This window comes from Abramis brama (assembly GCF_963993115.1).
Source record: "Abramis brama genome assembly, chromosome: 4".
Taxonomy (NCBI): Eukaryota; Metazoa; Chordata; class Actinopteri; order Cypriniformes; family Leuciscidae; genus Abramis; species Abramis brama.
The window spans coordinates 1,897,501-1,919,051 of NC_139966.1; the positions used below are offsets into that span (position 1 = coordinate 1,897,501).

Consider the following 21,551-nt stretch of genomic DNA (forward strand, 5'->3'; position numbering starts at 1 on the left):
GTTTAGATTCGTGTATGATTAGAAGGAATGCTGCTACCCTCTGTCGCCCTACTACTCAGCTAATCAATCGATCCATCAGAGAAGCGGTCTTCCCCGATTGTCTAAAAAAGGCAGTGGTTACTCCTTTATATAAGGGAGGAGATAAAGCTGAGCTGGCCAACTATAGACCAGTGAGTATCCTACCTGTAATATCGAAGGTAGTCGAGAAAGCAGTGGCCATGCAACTGATGGATCATTTGAATTATGGAGAGCACCCCCTGAATCCACTTCAGTTCGGTTTCAGAAAACACCATTCGACTGAAACGGCACTGTGTTATTTTGTTGAACAACTCAAAGTCATGTTGGATAAAGGGGGGGTGGTGGGTGCCATATTTTTAGATCTGAAAAGAGCATTCGACACGGTAAACCATAACATCCTGTTATCTAAATTGTCCGCTCACAATATTTCTGACGAGACATTACAATGGTTTAAATCATATTTAGAGAATAGGAAGCACTGCACAAGAATTAAGAGTACTATGTCTTCTTATTTGGATTGCTCAGTTGGGGTGCCACAAGGCTCCATTTTGGGCCCTCTCTTGTTCAGTGTTTATATAAATGATCTTCCAGCTATTTGTCCTGAAGTTCACGTACAAATGTACGCCGATGACGCTGTGATATACGTCCATGCAAAATCAAGTCACGAAGCAGCAACTGTGCTCCAGGGAGCGATGGAAAAAATTTCAGATTGGATGGTGCAATCATGCTTGACACTAAATTATAGCAAAACTCTCTGCACATTTTTTTCAAAAAGGAATACTTCTCACTCTGCGCTGGAAATTATTGTAAAAGGAACAAGGATTCACGAAGCAGAGTCTGTGAAGTATTTAGGCATAGTGTTGGACAGGACACTGTCATTCAAAAAGCATGTTTCAAAATTGATAAAAACTGTCAAATTTAATTTATCGCAGTTTAGATATATTCGCCCGCAAATGAGCACAGATGCAGCCAAGCTTTACATGCATGCGATGATATTGTCACATTTTACATATTGCATTACAAGTTGGTCTCTATCAACCAACTCTTCGTTACAGCCGCTCCAAAGCTTGTACAAACAGGCACTCAAAATTTTAGATAAAAAACCTGTTTCATACCACTACTGTAATATTGTGAAGAAATATAAATTGTTAACTTTTGAAAACTTCATTTTGTTTTCGAATGTCAGTTTAGTGTATAAAATTTTTCATGATTTGGCACCACAGTCACTGAGAATGTTTGTGAAATCGTTTGAAGAGGTAGGACTTAGAACAACGCGAGCCTCCTCCAGAGGAGACTGTTATGTCAACTTTAGGTCCTCTACCTTTGGACAGAATTGCTTCTCTGTGAAAGCTGCAGGGATGTGGAACTCGTTGCCTTTAACTATGCGAGAGATTAGCACCTTGCATCAGTTTAAACTTAACCTGAAGAAGTGGTTGAAAGACGGTCAGATTTGTGATCATTAGCACAAAATTGGTTATTTATGGTATTGTTAAAAATGTAAGAAGGTAAATTTAAAAGGGAACTGTAAATAGTTGTAAATACTGCATGTATTGCAAATGCATGGTTGTTGAGATGATCCTTTTGTATGTTTTTTATCTGTATTTTGTATTGTGAATGGACTCATTAGTGGGAATGCGCATTGTCCACTGTATTAACCTGCTGTCACTTTGCCTCTGTCCAGGGACTACAGATGAAAATTAGCTTGTAGCTATTTCTGGTCTGTGCAACACATTTGTTGTGCAATGTCCCTGTCAAATAAACAAATAAAAAAAAAAAAAAAAAACCAATGTCTTTTATTTATTGTGCTCTAATTGTTTAACGTTGCTTCCAGTTAGCTTCTTGTAGTGTATCAGTCTTTGTTGTTCAAAGAATCAAAGTCCATACCTTGCATAATACATCGCACGAACATTGTCCATATTCCATATGTCCTTGAACATCACTCTTTCCCAGTGAAGCATGGTTAAGCACCATTAAATACAATCCAACGCAATCTTTGAAGCACGGTCAGCATAATATTTCACATAGAACATGGCTTAACACGGTCAAAAACTGTGTGCTTCCCCACTACCAATACACCTGTTGTCTAATTACCCATGTGCTCCTAATATGCCAATGTCAGAGCACCCCCAATGGACAAATATATAATTGCATTAAAATGGCTCCTACACACCGGCCCCTTAATTGCTCATGGCAGGAAGACATAACAATTACAGAAAACATACATAAAGGAGCCACAACAATTAAAGCAACATATACAGACATTTGGTCTTAAATTCAGGACATTATTGAAACATTGTCACCTCAATCATTTGACTCCAATAAAAGACAAAGCTTTCTAACAGGTCGTTCCAGAACACTACCTTTGGTTTTAATCTTTACAGTACGTACTAAACCTTTATCATCTGGAAAAGTTTCCAGTACTCTACCAAGTGGCCATGATCCACGAGGTGCAGTAGGATCCAGTAAAAGAACAATGTCGCCAGGAACAAAACTTTGTCGTTCCTTTGTCCACTTTTGACGTTTTTGTAACAGAGGTAGATACTCCCGTATCCATCTTTTCCAGAAAAGGTCAGCTAAATACTGAACTTGCCTCCATCTTCTTTTCACGTACAGATCGGTCTTTTCAAAAAGTCCAGGTGGTAAAGCAGGCTTGCCTTGCATAAGAAGAAGATGATTAGGGGTGAGGGCCTCAAGATCATTGGAATCACTGGAAAGCTTTGTAATCGGACGGTCATTTAAAATGGATTCTATTTCACACAGAATAGTATGGAATGATTCATCATCCAGCGTCTGTTGGCGAAGTACAGAACAAAGAATATTTCTCACCATGCGAATGATGCGCTCCCACGCACCTCCACAATGGGAGCCTGCTGGTGGATTAAAGCTCCACTGCACCCCTACTTGAAGTAACTCCTTTTCAATTTGCTTGATATTCCACACAGAAAGAGCCTCCTTCAACTCTCTGTTGGCACCAATGAAATTTGTTCCATTATCAGACCTAATGTGAGCTACTTGACCTCTTCGAGCAACAAATCTCCTTAAAGCATTTATACATCCATCAGTGTCCAAGGAGTAAGCTACTTCTAAATGCACTGCTCTAGTTGCCATACAAGTGAAAATTACTCCGTATCGCTTCACATTACTACGTCCTCTTCTTACTTCGATAGGACCAAAGTAATCCACTCCAGTGTTTGTAAAAGGTGGAAGATCAGGGGTAATTCGTTCAAGGGGAAGGTCTGACATATTTTGCTCACCTGTCTTCCCTCTATAACGCCTACATACAACACATTTGGATATGATTTTTCTTGCAGCAGCATTGGCATTGGTAATCCAGTATGTTTGTCTTAACTTGGATAACATATGATTCCTACCACAATGGCCCAATTGTTCATGAATGTGACGAAGTAGAAGATGTGAAATGTGCTGACTCTTAGACAATATGATGGGGTGTTTGGATTCAATAGGCATAGCTGCCTTCTTGAGCCTTCCTCCTACCCTTATGAGTTCATTGTCCATTACAGGATCCAGTCTATATAGACTGCTATTCATCTTGACTCCATTAGAACCACTCTTCAGTTGTTCAATTTCATCTTGAAATTGTTGTTGTTGACTGAAGCGAACAATAGCCATTTCAGCTTCACAGAGATCCTCCAAAGACACAGACTGTCCACCCTGTGTTGCTTTAAATAACTTAATTTGCCCCTCCAAGGTAGATTTAGTAACATTGCAATCCAATGCCAGTAATTCATTCCTTTTGAGACGTAGCCTATCTAGCACTTTTCTCAATTTGAGCATCCAAGCAACTGCCACTTTCAGTCTTTTCCACTCTGAGAAGTAGGTGATAAAGTAATTGGTAGAATTTGATGTACCTTGCAGAATAAAAGCATTTACCTTATGCTCTCTTTTGATCTCAGGATCATCCTCCTGAATGTTGTGTTCTTCTGTTGGAAGTGGTTGATAATCTTCTGATGTCCAAAGGAAACTAGGACCTTCAATCCATCTTTTGCTTTGCCCAAAGGTTTTGATCTGCATTCCACGTGAAGCATGATCTGCAGGATTTTCCTTTGTGGAAACATATCTCCATTGCTGGGGTTGTGTCCTTTCTCTTATGTAAGAGACCCTATTTGCAACAAAAGTCTGAAAGCGCTTGTCCTCATTTTTGATGTACTTGAGCACAGTCTGGCTGTCAGTCCAAAAAACTGAACTCTCCAATTTAAGTCTTAGCTCTGTTCTCAGCATTTGGTCCACTTTAGCAGCGAGTACAGCTGCTGTTAGTTCCAGACGAGGAATGGTTATCGGTTTAAGAGGCACTACTCTGGCCTTACTGAGCAGAAATGTCACATGCACTTTGTCCTCACTGTTGATCAGCTTGAGATAAGTAACCATGCTATATCCTCTTTCACAGGCATCAGAAAAATGATGTAAACAGGCATGCATGATTTGTCCAAAATCTGTGGGTTTTAGACATCGGTCCACTTGGAACTCTGACAATTTATCCAAATCAGAAATCCAACTATTCCACTGTGTTTGAAGTCTTGGGGGTATATTCTCATCCCAACTCAGATTCTGTCTACACATCTCCTGTAGGAGTAACTTGGCAGGTAGCATAATAGGAGCGAGAAATCCCATAGGATCATACACAGAACAGACAGTAGACAAGATTCCTCTTCTTGTACATTGTTGGGCTTTCAACTGCATTCTAAATTGAAACACATCCACCTCTGTACACCACTGAAGACCCAAAGTTCTTTCCACAGGTAACTTATCCTTAGCTAAATCCAAACACTGGACGTCTTTGCTTCTGGATTCCTCTGGAACTGATTGCAGTACCTTGCGACTGTTACTGATCCACTTGATCAAAGAAAAACCACCCTTTTGACAAAGAGCAGTAAGATCCTGTACCATGCTGACAGCTGCCTCCTCCGAAGAGACACTCTTCAAACAATCATCCACATAGAAACTTTCAAAGACTGTTTTGATCACTTCTGTTGAAAAGAGTGATTGATTGTCCGTTGCAGTTTGTTTTAATGCATAACAGGCACAACTTGGAGAGGACACAGCTCCGAACAGATGAACTGTCATTCGGTAAGTAGAAACTTCCTGTTTTAAGTCTCCATCAGACCACCATAGAAACCGAAGAAAGTCAACATCCTCTTTACCTGATGAAACATAGCTTGAATGTCAGCCATCAATGCTATGGGCTCCTGCCTGAATCGTATCAAAACTCCCAGAAGTGAATTTGTAAGGTTGGGACCTTGCAACAGTTGGTTGTTAAGTGATGCATCCTTAAATGTTGCTCCACAATCAAATACAACTCTCAATGTTCCCTTTTTTGGATGGAACACTCCATGATGAGGAACATACCAAACCTTACCATCATCACGATCTAACTGATCTTCTGGCACCTTCTCAGCATAACCTTTCTCTAGAACATCAGAAAGGAAACGTGTATATTCCTCATGAAACTGTTTGTTCTTTTCAAATTTCCTTTTCAAACCATTGCACCTTTGCTTGGCGACACACAAGTTGTTAGGCAATATCACATCATTAGTTCGAAATGGTAACTTAAGATTGTAATGTCCATCCTTTACCTTAACTGACTTGTCCATTATGTCTATAAACTTCAGATCCTCTCTGGACATCTCTTTCTTATCCACCATGTTTTCATTGAAGTCGCAATTATACTGATGTTGAAGCAATTTCTCAAGCCTTCCAATAGAAATCCTGTTGACAGTAACAAAAGGTGTGCCAGTATCATTCCTGCAGTCACTGCTCCTCTCTGAAAGTCCATTAACAACCCACCCCAGTAGGGTTATAATGGCATAGGGTCCATTACCATAACCATTTATTACTTCCCATGGCTCCATCACTTGGGACGCATTGGCTCCAATGAGTAAATCAACATTAGCCTCAATGTGTGTAAGTTTCACTCTGTCCAGATATGGCCATTTGGAAATTTCCTCCTGTGTTACAATGTTATCTGAGTTGACAGGCATCTTCTTCTGAGTATACACTTCCGGAAGGGAAAAGAAATTATTGTTGTTGATTCCACTTATCTCCAAACCAGTTACCACATTACAAGATACAGACTGCTCTTGTCCCATAGTGCGCAGAAAAATGTTAACCCTTTTACCTCTGATGTTCAGTTCATCCATCAACTGCTTGAAGCAAAATGTAGCTGAACTCCCAGGATCCAGAAAAGCATACGTTTTAATTATTTTGTCTCCTTTGGATGATTTTACTTGCACTGGAATGATTGACAGAAGGCATTTTTCGTTACCGGCCCCTGTATGTCCACAAGTTTGCACAGACACTAGGCTACTCTTTTGCCCCTTGTCCTCCACAACTGGCTTGCGATGTATGTGCAACACTGTCGGATGTGTCTGATTACAAACTTCACACACAAGACGGTCGTCACATTCCCTACTTATATGTCCAGACTTCAAACAGCTGAAACAAACTCCTGTTTCTTTTAAAAAGTCAAGCTTTTCTTGTTGTGACTTATTTTTAAAAATGTCACACCCTTTTAAAACATGATTTTCTTGACAGAACAAGCAAGTTGTGTTATCATTGGTCTTGTATACGGAATGGTTTCTCAATTGTGATGTTACATATCTCCTTGGAGCTGAATTAACATTTGTAACATTTGTAGCAAAACTGTTTCCCTTGAATGTCCTGCTAACCGCACTTGGTTGCTTATCCTGAATGCATCCAAACACAGGATCTGATGCCATCTTTGCTTGTCGTTCGATGAAGTCCACAATGTGTGAGAATTTTGCTCTACCTTGATTCAACTCCATTATCTCACAAGCTTGTTCTCTCCAGCGTTCTCTCAATTTGAAAGGTAGCTTCATTACCACAGTTCTCATATTACTTGGCATGTTTAGTTCTTGCATATAAGAGATATTATCAATGATGTTACAACATGCACGCAAAAACAATGAATATGCATGAAGACCTTGTGCATCCTCAGTCCTTAATGATGGCCAACTCAAAGCCCTTTCCATATATGCAGCTGCAATCTGGAATTCATCACTGAATTGCTCCTTCAGAAGTTTCTTGTCTTTGTCTTCTTTAGTCACAGGTAGTGGATTTACTTTTATTAGTTCACATTTTGTTATTTAGTTAGATCAGCGAGGTAAGCAGTTGCCCGCAAGACTCACCTGTTTTTGTTCTTTTCGGGAGCTAGGTAAGATCTCTCCTGTTACTTAGGTGGAGTCAGGGGTTTCTGTTTCTTTAGCTGCCCTACCTGTGGACTGTTATTTTTGTTAATTTTTTATATTGTTTATTATTTCTATTTTGTTCTTGTTGTGGTTTTGATTCTTGAATTAAAACTTTATGGTGTGGTTGGACGTCAGAAACGCAATCAATCGTCTGTGATTTCTGATATGTTCGGTCCTTACCTTTTGGTTGTTTTAAACGAGCTAACGTGGGTCAAGGGCCGTAACAGTCCTTAAACATAAAATTATTGCTGGCCATAAACTGAGAAAGTGCGCATCTGGTGTGCGATACCTCGAGTTATCCTAGACACGACCCGGCGTTGCGCTTCTTGTCCAGTGTGCGATACCTCGAGTTGTCCTAGATGCGGCGCTGCGCTTCTCGTCCGGTGTGCGATACCTCGAGTTGTCTTAGACGCGGCACTGCGCTTCTCGTCCGGTGTGCGATACCTCGAGTTGTCCTAGGTGCGGCGCTGCACTTCTCGTCCGGTGTGCGACCCCCTTAATGCTGTAATTTTGCAGCAGGCATGAATGTCCAGGCTTATCTTGAAATTTGTTCAGATGTCACGGCCTGTATCTTGCACTTTATTTCCTTTCAAGACCTCTATATTTATAGTTCAAAAGTTACATTCAAAAACTACCATTGAAACTACCATTCAAATTGCAATTTGTTGCATGAAATGTAAACACTTTGTTTTTAGCAGTTTTAGCATTAATTTTTTAATGATTCACAAACAAATGTACTGTTGCCTGTTACTAATTATTTTTTTTGTTTTTTTTTACGTGCAATGTTATTTAAGTCAGCACTTCTGTTTTTAACATTAATGGAGTTTTAGCACTTGTTTTAAGGATTCACAAATCCTTCTGTGTTCTGCGGCCCATGTTGATATGCTGGATATTTATGTAGCCAATTGTACAATGTGAGTTTTAACATTTCTACAGAAAGGGTGTAAAGAAACTGACTGTTAATTAAACTTTTTTTTTTTTTTTTATGGCGGCTATTGAAGATAAGATTAAAACAAAGTCATTTCTGTGTGTATTTGAAAGACGTTAAACAACCTCTCATACTGTCAAATAAATACTGCTTTATATGTTTAACTAGTAGATTAAGCTGGATCATTTTGAACACTCAAAATAAATAAATAAGAAATCAATAATTTAAGTAGAAGTAACAATTAAATAGGGGTGGAATTACAAAATGTTTTATACTAATGAAACTAAATAAAATTGATTAAGTTCAACTTAATTGATTTTACCTACATTTAGACAAATGTATTGAGTGCAACCACTTACGATAATAAAATTGATTCAATTCAACGAATAATTTTCTCTCATTCGTCGTAACGTTATAACATTTCGTCTCATCTCGTTTTGGTCAACGAAAATGAAGAGACATTTTAGCATAGTTTTTATTTTGTAAAACACATTTAGTCTCGTTTTTATTCGTCAACAATATTGCATTTTACATTTAATTATAGTCATCGTCACATGACCAGCATTTACGTTGCGTCCCGTCTCGTTTTCGTCAGGTGATAAAGGTTCGTTGACGACGATATTTAGCCATAATTTTTGTTGACGAAAGCAACACTAACTATAACCCATACTTATAGAAAACATCTAAAGTTCTGTGATTCGTTCATACCATAGGGTTCCACCGTAGACAGTTCATTTATCCAAAAAGCTTCTCTTCTCAAGAGCTGTTTAATTATGTTACCACCCCTAGGGTTTGGCAATACTCTCTCAATACCAATAAACCTGAGGGAGGCAGCAGAACCATGATTCTTCTCTATATAATGTTTAGCAATGGCATAGTCAAGGTTATTGTTTCTGATCGCAGCCTTATGTTCTGCGATTCTCAGCTTGAGGTTACGTTTTGTTTGGCCAACATACATAAGGCCACAAGGGCATATCAGCACATAAATGACATGGGTCCATAGACAATTTATAAATTCTATAAATGGTAACACTTTAGAATACTGTTTCTTACTTACTGCATAACTAATAAGGAATTATTGAAGAACTAGTAGGTAATTCTTCATTAACTACTTCTTCACTACTGTTAACTACTAAGGAAGATGTGTTAACTAATCAGTATGTAATATCATTTTTTGATTGTGTTAAGTAACAGTTAGTTAATCAATAACTAATGAATTATGTCATACCTCCTGAATAACTACTACTAATTATCTATTAATTAAGGTTCAAGAAAAATAACTATGAAGTAACTACTAATGAACAGTCATACACAGTAGTCACTACAATCCGTTTTTTTTTTAGCAGTGGAGTGGTGGATGAAGTACACAAATCAAGTGCTTGAGTAAAAGTACAGATACCCGAATAAAATATTACTCCAGTAAAATTATAATTAGGCCATTTTCAAAATCAACTTAGTAAAAGTACTTGAAAGTACTTTAAAAGGTAATTATTTTTTTAAAGTACTTAAAAAGTAAAAAGCATATGATTTATACTTAGTTCTTATACATTTGAAACTTCTTTTGCACCATTCAAGTTCCGGAAATATCACGGTAGCCTACATTTTGGTGATGCAAGAGCGTGGGCATTTGCATACTCTTCTGGAGGGTTCTCAGCGTTGCGCCGATTTGGTGCATTTCTTCGGCGAAATACAGGTTTGTGTACGTTTTATTTAATCTATAAAATCATTACTGTGCTATAAATCATTTTATTAACATACATAGCTAATGAGTCTGTATTTTTTGCATGATGGAAACGCCTGTGCATAAAACAAATTATTTTATTCATAAAGATACTAAATCTATTTACATCAGAAGTTAAAATATGTTCTTAGAGCTGTGCACTGTTTGTTTATGGGCAGGTTATGGAGTCAGTCACAGCATATTTCGGCTATGAGTCGCAGGGCGGTGGTCTGAAGTTAAAGCAGTTTCCCCGCAGAACACGAGCCCAGCTCCAGCAAGAGATCCAGCACCACTACTCTAGAAACGAGACCAGTTGATTACTTGAATTGCTTTTAAAGGTTTAACTTTTGATTTTAAAATGTAAAACGAGTTTAAATGTAGGCAGTATTATACATGTTAAAACGAAATATCATCTGAAATAAAGGAAGATATCATGTAGCCTAAACGAGTCATTGTCGTGTATTTTACAAAGGTTTAACATTAGATGATTACGTTAATAGTGTTTTTTTTTTACAGTAAATTTTATTTGAGTCAGAAGTATGTGGTAATTCTTTATTAATTACTAATGGGTTCCCTGTATTTTCACTTTAGAATACTGTTTCAGGTTCTAAGTAATTCCTGAAGAATTATCAAATAATTTATTAATTACTAATAAGTTCCCTATATTTTCACTTTAGAATACTGTTTCAGGTTATAAGTAGCCTAATTCCTGGATAATTATTTGATAATTCTTTATTAATTACTAATGGGTTCCCTGTATTTTCACTTTAGAATACTACTTTCAGGTTCTAAGTAATTCCTGAAGAATTATCTAATAATTCTTTATTAATTACTAATAAGTTCCCTATATTTTCAGTTCCCCTCAGTCGTTGCCTCAAATACATTAATTTACTCAATGGCATTCTATGCTGAGGAATACACACACACACAGTACTGTATATAAAATATAAAAACTAATCTGAGGTTAGTTTTGTATGACTGTTCATTAGTTACTTCTTATTTTTAGAAGTTAACCTTAATTAGTAGATAATTAGTGGTAGTTATTCAGGAGGTATGACAGAATTCATTAGTTATTGATTAACTAACTGTTACTTAAAGGTATAGCGGAGGATTTTTTACTTCCGGGTGGATCACCTATACTATTGGTCCTCCTAATTGTCAATCATTCTGGTGAATCAATCAAACTTATTCAAAAAGTGGAGAGGGCGGGTCTTATCTAAAATTCGGAAAGATCCTCCACTATACCTTTAACACAATCATAAAATTATATTACATACTGATTAGTTAACACATCTTCCTTAGTAGTTAACAGTAGTGAAGAAGTAGTTAATGAAGAATTACCTACTAGTTCTTCAATAATTCCTTATTAGTTATGCAGTAAGTAAGATACAGTATTCTAAAGTGTTACCCTATAAATTATAAATTCTTAAATAAATTCTTATAAAGTTATATTTTCGTCCAGAATGTGGGTGACTGAATGTTTTAGTGTCTATAGTGTTGGCGCAATGAGCAAATCTATAATTCCCAAAGACTTGTTGAGAAAGCCAGTTTGTCTGTGTGGGTTAAATACATTTAGTGATACTGAAGTGGATATGACTAAGTGTGCTTAAAGGGATAGTTCACCCGAAAATGAAAATTAGCTTTTAGCATTTGTATGTCAGAACTTCAAATCTGGTACAGTAATTTCAACATTCAAAATTGTATCTGTGTGTGTCAGTGAATGGAAAAGATCTTTTGATGAGAAAGTGTCCGTTTGAGTGTCAGTCTGTGTGTGTGTGTGTGTGTGTGTGTGTGTGTGAGTGTGAGCGTGTGTGTGTGTGTGTGTGCGAGCATGAGCATGTGCGAGTGTGTGTATATGAGTGAGTGTGCGTGTGTGTAAGAGTGTGTGAGTGTGCATAAGTGTGTGTGCGGGTGTGTGTTTGAGTGTGTGTGTGAGAGAGGGAGATATTGTGTGTTTGTGAGAGTGTGTGTGTGTGTGTGTGTGTGTGTGTGTGTGTGTGTATGTGAGTGTGTGAGAGTGTTTATGTGTGTGTGTGTGCGTGAGTTTGTGTGTGCGTGTGAATGTGTGTGTGTGTTTGTGTGTGTGTGATGTGTAGACATACATTTTCGTGGTCCTGTTGTTATCCTGATCTCTCCTCCATGATCCACACTAGAAAACACACACAGTGACACAATCAATCATAGACGTAATGGTTTTAATACTGTACAAACTGTATATTCTCTTCGTGAAAGATTAAAGGGATAATTCACTTTAAAATTAAAATTAGCCCATGATTTACTCTCCCTCAAGTCATCCTAGGTGTATATGACATTCTTCTTTCAGACGAACACAATCATAGTTATATTAAAAAATGTCCTGGCTCTTCCAAGCTTTATAATGGCAGTGAATAGCTGTTTCTGTTTTGAAGTCCATAAAAGTGCATCTCTCCATGATAAAAGTGCATCTATCCATCATAAAAGTGCATCTATCCATCATAAAAGTGCATCTCTCCATGATAAAAGTGCATCTCTCCATGATAAAAGTACATCTATCCATCATAAAAGTGCATCTGTCCATCATAAAAGTGCATCTGTCCATCATAAAAGTGCATCTGTCCATCATAAAAGTCAAGTCAAGTCAAGTCAAGTGTATTTATATAGCGCTTTTCACAATACAGATTGCATCAAAGCAGCTTCACAGCATTAAACCAAAATAACACAACAAAGTTGTTTCTAGTGTAAATTTATTGATTGATAAAATTAAATTAATATCCCCAAAATATCCCCAACTGAGCAAGCCAAAGGCAACAGTGGCAAGGAACCGAAAACTCCATCAAGTGACCTAATGGTGTCCTAAAACTCCATCAGGTGACCCAATGGAGAAAAAAAACCTTGGGAGAACCCAGGCTCAGTCGGGGGCCAGTTCTCCTCTGGCATTTATGAACTAGAGGCCAGATTGTAGTTTGAACAGTAAGATTTAAAATGTTATATGAATGCCTGGCTGAAGAGATGCGTCTTTAATCTAGTTTTAAACTGGGAGAGCGAGTCTGAGCAACGAACAGTATCAGGAAGGCTATTCCAGAGTTTCGGAGCTAAATGTGAAAATGCTCTCCCTCCTTTGGTGGATCTGGATATCCTAGGTATGACCAAAAGCCTCGAATTTAGTGATCTTAAAGAGCGCCATGGATTATAGGGCGATAGAAGATCCGTTAAATAGACTGGAGCTAAGCCGTTTAGGGCTTTACAAGTCAGTAGCAATACCTTGTAATTGATACGGAACTTTATAGGTAACCAATGCAGTGATGATAAAATCGGTGTTATATGATCATATTTTCTTGATCTAGTAAGAACTCTAGCGGCTGCATTTTGGACTAACTGTAGCTTGTTTATTGAGGATGCAGGACAACCAGCTGCATCTAAAAGTGCATCTTTCCATCATAAAAGTGCATCTGTCCATCATAAAAGTGCATCTATCCATCATAAAAGTGCATCTATCCATCATAAAAGTGCATCTGTACATCATAAAAGTACATCTATCCTAGGGATGGGCACAGTACTCGATCACTCGAGTTCTTGAATGTGACAGAGACGATTGATCATAAAAATGATGATCTGAGTTTAAAAAAAGAAATTTTTTTCGTTTTTTTTTTTTTTTTCTGATTGGTTATAGCAGCATTTTGGGCGGCACCTTGAGCTCTGATTGATTAGCGTTGCCAGAGCGCGGTCCCAAGTCCAAACCGAAAAAACAGAGAAAATGGCTTCAAAGTCACGTAGTGATGTCTGGCTTCAAGCTGTCACACAAATCTACCACAAGTACAATGCGTTATCATCTAGTATTTGTACATAAAATGTCTTCCAATACCACCAAAGACGCAACAAGACGAGCATCGCATCTTTTACCGTCAGACAGAAATACAACGCAGCCAGAGGTGAAAAGATGACAACTAATCACTTAAATGATAGCGAAAGATTTGCTGCCCTTTCATTCTGTCGAAGAAGAAGGGTTTAAAGATTTGATGAATTACGTTGAGCCCCAGTATAACGTCCCATCGCGCAAGACAGTCACGAGAAGAATAGAAGCTCTACATGAAAAGACTGCTTCTTCACTGAGAGACAGACTGTCAATGGATGGCTATCACAACGGACACATGGACCTTGCTGACCACTGAATCCTATATAACACTAACTCGTCATTACATTGCTTATTGGGAAATACATTGTGCAGTGTTAGAGACGCGCAGTTTCGCTGTGAACATAGCCAACTACCTAAAATATGCTACAGAACAGTGGCTGTCAAGCTCGGAGAAAGTAATTGCATGTGTTCATGATAACACTAGTAACATGGTTCTGGCGAATCGAGGACTTTGGGAACCAGTGCTCAGCTTCACACACACCCTGCAGCTAGCCATCAACGAAGGCTTCAGTGTTGCTTCTGTTAAAAGCGTGATCGCTGCCAGTAGCCGATTGGTGGCACATTTTCACCACAGCACCGTGGCTACAGCGGCACTTCGCCAGAAACAACAACAGCAGAACGTACCCGAACACAAACTTATCCAGTACTATCGTACGCGGTGGGATTCTGTGTGCGATATGTTCGAACAGCTTTCGGAACAGAGATGGACTGTGTGCGCTGTTCTGTCAGATCGCAATACTACAAAACTTGCAGATGCAAAGGTTTGAAAGATGAGCACTGGCAGATTATAAAATAACTGAGACCTGTTCTCCAGTCTCTGAAGTGCGCCACAACTGCCATGTGTAGTGAGACGCATGTTTGCATTTCGATATGTCTATCCGATCACACATAGCCTCATCACTAAACACCTAAACACACAGACCAGTGAGTCTCCAAGAGTTTTCGAATTCAAGGCAGCAGTGGCAGAATCTCTGAAACAGCCCATAGTCACTGTTGCTGAGGATGCTGAGAAAGTGGCTCTACCTCTGATTGCAGCAACATTGGATCCAAGACACAAACATCTGAAGCTTCTAGAGACAGAGCTTCGAGAGAGAGTAAAGGAGAGTCTGAAACAGCTTAATGACACCGTTACAAATTCTGTCACACCCATTCAACTTACCACCTTACTCATTATGCAGGTCATTGTCTTCTCAGGTGTGAATCACATCATTATTCATGATCATTCACGCCCACTCACATATTGCCTTTCCAAACAAAAAGTGTCTTACAAAGTTTAAATCAATGTATTGTTTTATGTGAATGATTAGGCAGGATGATTTTCAGTAGCCTAGAAATCTAGAAGCACCCTAGCGGAAGCAAAATTTATTTTGCAGCCAGTGTAGTCTAGCAACTCTCCGTTGACTTTCGAGCTGGAAAAACCAAACTCTAGTCAGGCCAATCAAATCGTGTATAGAGTCGTTGGGTGGGCTTAACATAATGACGGCAGAGTTGTGACGGTTCTGCGTGAATTCCCTGCTACTTGAAAACAAAGAATGGCGGCTGCTGCTGGCGAACAGCGGTCTTTCCAATCGGCATTGGCTGCGACTCTGGAGGACTTGAAGTTAAGCTTTTCTTTGGAAAAAGAACAAAGAACGGCACTTAAGTCATTCTTAAAAAAGGAAGATGTGTTTGTAGTTTTGCCGACCAGATACGGCAAAAGTTTAATCTATCAACTAGCTCCGCTGGTGGGCAAACGCTCTGGTTGGTTGTAGCGCTATCCTATTGCGTACAGAGGGAATTTGAAAGACAACCTCGGATTGAGCAGTGCCAATGGTGAGTTACCAGACCTAACATCTTGATGTAGGTCTGGCTTGCCAGGCTAGATTTTCAGATCATTTTGAAGCAAAAACTCTAGGCAACAACATCCATTAGTCAAAAGTCTTGTGGACACATATTTAGTATGTTTTGTGGCCTTATTTTACAAACTTTTTTTTTTTTTTTCAATAACCATGCATAAACATTGTTCTCTCAAAAATGCAAACATGTACATACATGTTGCTCACATATTAGGGTAGCCCTATTTGTGCTAAATAGAGTGTAATGACACCTTTGCCATTAATATGTTTATAAGCAACTGAAAAAAAGCACAAATGTCAGGGCATGTCAAAACATCTCAAGGACCACAAAAACACCTTAGACCCCAGAGGGTTAACACTTTATTATACTCTCTAATTGGGCACTGGAAATAGAATTTAACACAAAAATCTCTGTAATTCAACAAATTACCAAAATTATCCATCAAATGTGTTAACGCCCATATTCCTTTTTCCATCCAAGTTCCTAAAAACAAAGATTCTATATTACTCAGAATATAGCCTTCCTGTTGTTCCACAGAGGTGTATTATGTGGTGTAAAGTTGTGTTTAAACATTAGGTTCCAGTACAAAAGAGCCTGCTGATGGAAATAATTTTACAGGTAGTCTGTTTAAATCGTAGTCAGACCGCAATATAAAATCAATTCCCCCCATTTTTTTGGAAAATTGCATTCGGGATGCTAAACCAAAAAGAGTCATTATGACACACAAAGGAATTCAACCATTTTAGTTTTAGTACACCATTCATCAAAAAGAAAATCGATGACATTCATGCCACCCTCTTCAATACTCTTAATCATGTCATTTTTCCAGATATAATGGCATTTACCCTTTCAAATGAAATTGAAAGTTATTTTATTTATTAATTTAATCATGTTGTTTGAAATTTCTAGTGAAAAAGGCAGGGTAAATGGCTCTAGATGTTGATGATAATGAAAGGGAGAGAGAGAGTTTATGGATAACACTTTAATGCTCTCTTCTTGCACTGTGATTTATTCAGCTCTTAAAGTGATTTTCTGGAGTGAAAACGGATGCTTCATCTTTTTCTGTGATGTACAATGAACTTAAAAGTAAAGTTTTGGCTATCATATGGACAGGGTCTACTCTACTACAACAGGCTTGTAGTGGATACAAGCAAGGTGACAGATTTCTTGTTACAAATCTGTCACGTCTTGTTTTGGTTTCGTTTCATCTCATGTTTTATGTCCTTGTCATGTGATTCCTTGTTAGTCATGTGATCCTGCCATGTGTTCCCTTGTCTGATGCGTCATGTTGTCATTGGTTAATTGTCTGTCATTGTTCAAAGGTGTCCCTTGTCTTGTCATTAGTCTTGTGTGTATTTAAGCCCTCATGTTTGTCATGTTTGTCATGTGTCTTTGTCTTGTATTTTGTTTGTGTAACTGCTGTTGGTGAGTCCTATGTTTCATGTTTTGCCATGCCAAGTCTTTGTTTTGTATTTTGTTTTGGATCTTTGAATAAACTGCACTTGGGTTCTACAAACTTGCCTCCAGTGGATTCCTCGTTACAATAAGTTACAACTGTAATTAAACTGAACTATACCATACCTTTTCTATCTCCATGCAGCATATATTATCTGTTTCTGTAGGCATCATTGTCCAATCATTGTGCATCATTGTATTTTGAGCTAAAACCTCACATACACACTCTGGGGACACCAGAGACTTATTTTACATCTAAAAAGTAGCATAATAGGTGCCCTTTAAAGTTGATGTTTGATCTTTCTTCGTGAGTTTATCCTACATGCAACGTTACAGATATGCATTACTTGTATTTCCATAAAAAAAAATATATATATTCTGTAATCCAATACTGTATTTTTGCATGTGTCTGTTACACATAATAGTAACTGAATATATTTTTATTTAAATTTTATATACAATATGTTTATGCTTATGTGCAGTTTATGTAAATTACCTCATGAGCAGTTCTGGTTTTGAATGTATGTACCAGTTCTCACCACTAAGTGGTGGTATAATATTTCATATTTTAATTATTTTGTAGCATTTAACCTGAGTAGTTTATAATGTAAATAATGTCTTTGGATACTACTTGATACATGTGAGTTAATTTATATCTTTATTCTCTTTCTATTGTAGTGCCACACCCACACACACCTGGATACATGCTCCTATGGTGAATAGATTAACCCTGTAAAGTCCATGTACAAGCTGTGTTGTGTATAACCTAGATGAAAGTTACCATTGTGTTAAGAAAAAATTAAGCCGCCTTTGTGTGAAGCTGAGCAGATCCTGTGAGAAAAGAGTGTACTTTCCATAGATAATAAAATATAATTTTGTGGGAAAATCATGGAAATAGTTTGCAATTTTTATTTCATTGTTTTTTATATTTATTTGTTTGGTCAGTGTCTTTTTTTTTGTGTAAGCTGTAAGGTGAAGGCTGACATTACTGAAATCATTTGACAAAGTCATATGGAACTGTAATGTGGTCAAGACATGACTGGAACTACTTTAGGTGTGGGTTTACTGGATAATAATTACACAAATTCATCAATCAATCAGAATGAAGCATTCAATAGTATAACTAGAGCTAAACCTCTGTTAATTATCAATTGGAACTTTTGTAAATGTATGAAAGAAATTAAGTCAAATTAGTTTGTAATAAGTGAAGATGGTAATGCTGTTTTTGGAGTGGTTTAATCAAAACTATTCCTGCTTCACATACTTGAGTTTTTCCAGTGTGCAGTTTGGATCCTCCAGTTTTTCAGAGAGCTCCTTGACTCCTGAATCTCCTGGGTGATTGTAGCTCAAATCCAGCTCTCTCAGGTGTGAGGGGTTTGAACTCAGAGCTGAAGACACAAAACCACATCCTTCCTCTGTCACCATACAGCCAGACAATCTATAAAAACACACAGCAACAGTCCTCATGGCTTGCACATTTATACCTACTTCAGCCATTCATTAGGTATTATTTGTAACTGTGTGAAAAAATAGTTTTAGCAGAAAACTGCAAGGAGCTAATGACAATACAACACAAGTAGTAACTAGTGATCTCCAGTTCGTTAACCCTCTGAGGTCTGAGCTGTTTTCTGGGCCCTGGAGGTGTTCTGACATGCTCTGACATTTCTGGTTATATCTGTTACTTGTGACATTTTCATGGCTAAAGTCTAATTACACTGTATTCAGCACAAACTCTGCTACAATAATATATCAACAGCATGTATGTAAAAGTTTGTAGTTTTGAGATAATGACATTTATGCGTGGTTTTTGAAAATACAAAAAAAAATTCTCACTGAAATAAGGCCATGAAACCCATACTGATTATTTCTTCACAAGACTTTTGAAAATTGTATGACGTAGCCTAGAATATTTGCTGCAAAACTATGTGAAAATCACCCTGACTGCTCATTCAGATAAGACAATATATTGATTTAAAAATTTTACGACGTGTTTTGTGTGAAAAAGCCTTATGCGAGAGCTCATTAATATGTAAGCTTTTCTCACCTGAGAAAGACAAAGAACCTCCCCTAACGGCCCTATTAGGAGCTATCAGGCCCCTATCATTCTGAGCAACCTTGCACAATACTGTAAATGAGGAGATTTAAAAAAGAATGGCTTTTAAATTGTTTGGATTTATTTACAACACAACATAATCCAAAGATACACAACAAATGCCAAAAAAGCACTTCAAAGACAGAGACCTTTGTGCCATTCCTAAAAACACTGTACATTCCTTTCATTTCCAAGATTTTCACTTTACCATGTTCACGTACTGAGACTCATGTGAATGTTGAAGTCCTCAGTGGCATCTGGGACCTGAAAAAAAAAAAGTGAACATACTGATATCAAGAGAAAGGCCTGCACGATTTTGGAAATAAATATTAGATTTTTCTGGTTAAAATTGCTTTTTAAAATTCCTTTTTAAAATTCACAGAATACACACACACACACACACACGTTTCCAACGATATATAATATAATGAACACCAGGTTTGTTGTGCCTTGTAGGCATAAAGTATATGCGCAGTGCGGATAAAATAATAATAACAATAAATAACCTATAGCAGCCTATAAATCTTCCAAAAGATTTCAGTAACAACTAAGCTAGAGAAAAATATATTGATTATCATGTTACTTCAAATGTTTCCATCCGTTATGATGATATGAAATGAGATAATAATAAAAACATGAAGCCGTTTGGTGCGTTTTGCTTTCATCCAAAATATGATACATTCAAACGCGATCGCTTGCAAAATATGATACATTCAAACGCGATCACGCTCAAATATAAAACATTATGGTTAACCATAAACATATCTATGTTTGAGCAGATATCCACAAACACAGTAAACACGGGTCTAAATATTATAATATTCCCCATATATCTAGCAACAGTTCAACTGCAATGTGACATTTATGCAACAATAACAAACTAGGCTATGTAAGAATTTCTTACCTTATCTTTCTTGTCTTCAGATCGCGTTCTTCTTCTTCTGAGGTAGCCTAAATCCAATGTAAGCTCAGGCACGTCTTTCAAACTCGACGAAAAGTGAAGTGAAGTGTTTTGTTGTTGAGGTAACGAGCGCGTTCGCGTTCCATGTGGAGATTTGCATGTGAATATCTTTTGCGCGAGTAGGCGTGGCCAAATTAACTGTAATGAGCAAGCGTTTGAGAAGCTGGACATCTTGTTGGTTTTATACAAATTACGTAAACAGAGAATATTTGTTTTCGTTTTGAATCCGATTATTTAAAAGTACACACTTAAATGTTTATAAAGGTATATGGCTCATAAATGTGTGACAAGTATTCGCTGAGTTTTGTTTCAGTTTATAGACGTGCTCAAGAAAAAAATGTTCACCGCGACGGAGAGGAAGAAAGCACACCCTGTTTATTTTCTTTATTTTACAAAAGCACAATGTTTTGATTTGATTGTAAGTGGACACATACAAAAGGAGAAATATCACAGATTCTTTTTTTATATTTCTTTTTTCTGTATGACCATAAATGATGGAGTAATTTAAGTTTATAGTGCTACAATGTGGAGAAAATCCGGCAAAACGCGCCCGCGCGTTTGTCGACCTCAGAGGGTTAACAAATCTTTCTCTTGAACCTTTTTTTTGTGTGAACTGATCGAACCACTTCACCAACTCGGACTGAATCAATCTAAACAGTTTGTGTCTTGAATCAGCACTTATCCACAATTTACTAAAGTTACTCACTTTTGGACGTGGCTGACACTCTGACTCTAAATAAACCAATATATTATTTTAAAGGTGGAATATCTTTACAGGAACAGCTTATTCAATTTTTTTAAATAAGTTGATACAAAGTTAAAAAACATAACCAAACTTTTGCCAAGGTTTTCAGGGGGAAAAGTAAATGTTTAAAATGTATTAATCAAAACAGTTGAAACGTATTGAACGTACTGGAAACATGCTTTGACTTTTTAGTTTTGTATATATATTCAGGTTGCAGCAGTTTTCAGCTTAGCAGTAGACTCAGCAGTAACACTTAGTATGCGTGATAGCATTTACTGTCTGAACAGTAATGTTTCTTTCTCCCGCAACACGTTTTTATTTTTAGTATTAGAATTGTGACATCTTTGGCTTTATGTTATACATTTGATGGAAAGGACTATGCCTAGAACTCAGAAAAAGCTCATCTTCTCTGCAAAAGCTCATAAACTGAGCAAGGTGGGCTCTTCTCAGAGCGGTCAAACTAACATGGCGGACCAGCCTCCCGGATTGTTAGCGAAGGCCGAGATTGACAACCTGCTCGAAAGGATTACAACGGAAGTCCTTAAAGAGATTGAAACTTCACTCGACAGGAAAATAGATTGAGTTGTGCAGAGGCTCGACGGCTGTTCCTCGAAACTGGTGTGGTTGGACATGCGATTTGACGAAATGGATTGCCGAGTCTCAGGCGTGGAGGTTGCTATG

At 37.6% G+C, this 21,551-nt stretch overlaps 1 protein-coding gene across 1 annotated transcript in view; it reads right to left on the reverse strand.

The window, feature by feature from the left end:
• Positions 1–21,551, reverse strand: part of LOC311081450 (NACHT, LRR and PYD domains-containing protein 3-like) — a gene marked incomplete at its 3' end in the record, with an annotated part of 83,939 nt that overhangs the window by 6,562 nt on the left and 55,826 nt on the right. The window contains exons 7-8 of the mRNA XM_084111987.1: positions 18,337–18,510; positions 11,992–12,038 (exon numbers count right to left, since the gene is read on the reverse strand). Of these exons, the coding sequence (XP_083968113.1) occupies positions 11,992–12,038; positions 18,337–18,510 (221 nt within the window). The remainder of the gene's footprint in view (positions 1–11,991; positions 12,039–18,336; positions 18,511–21,551) is intronic.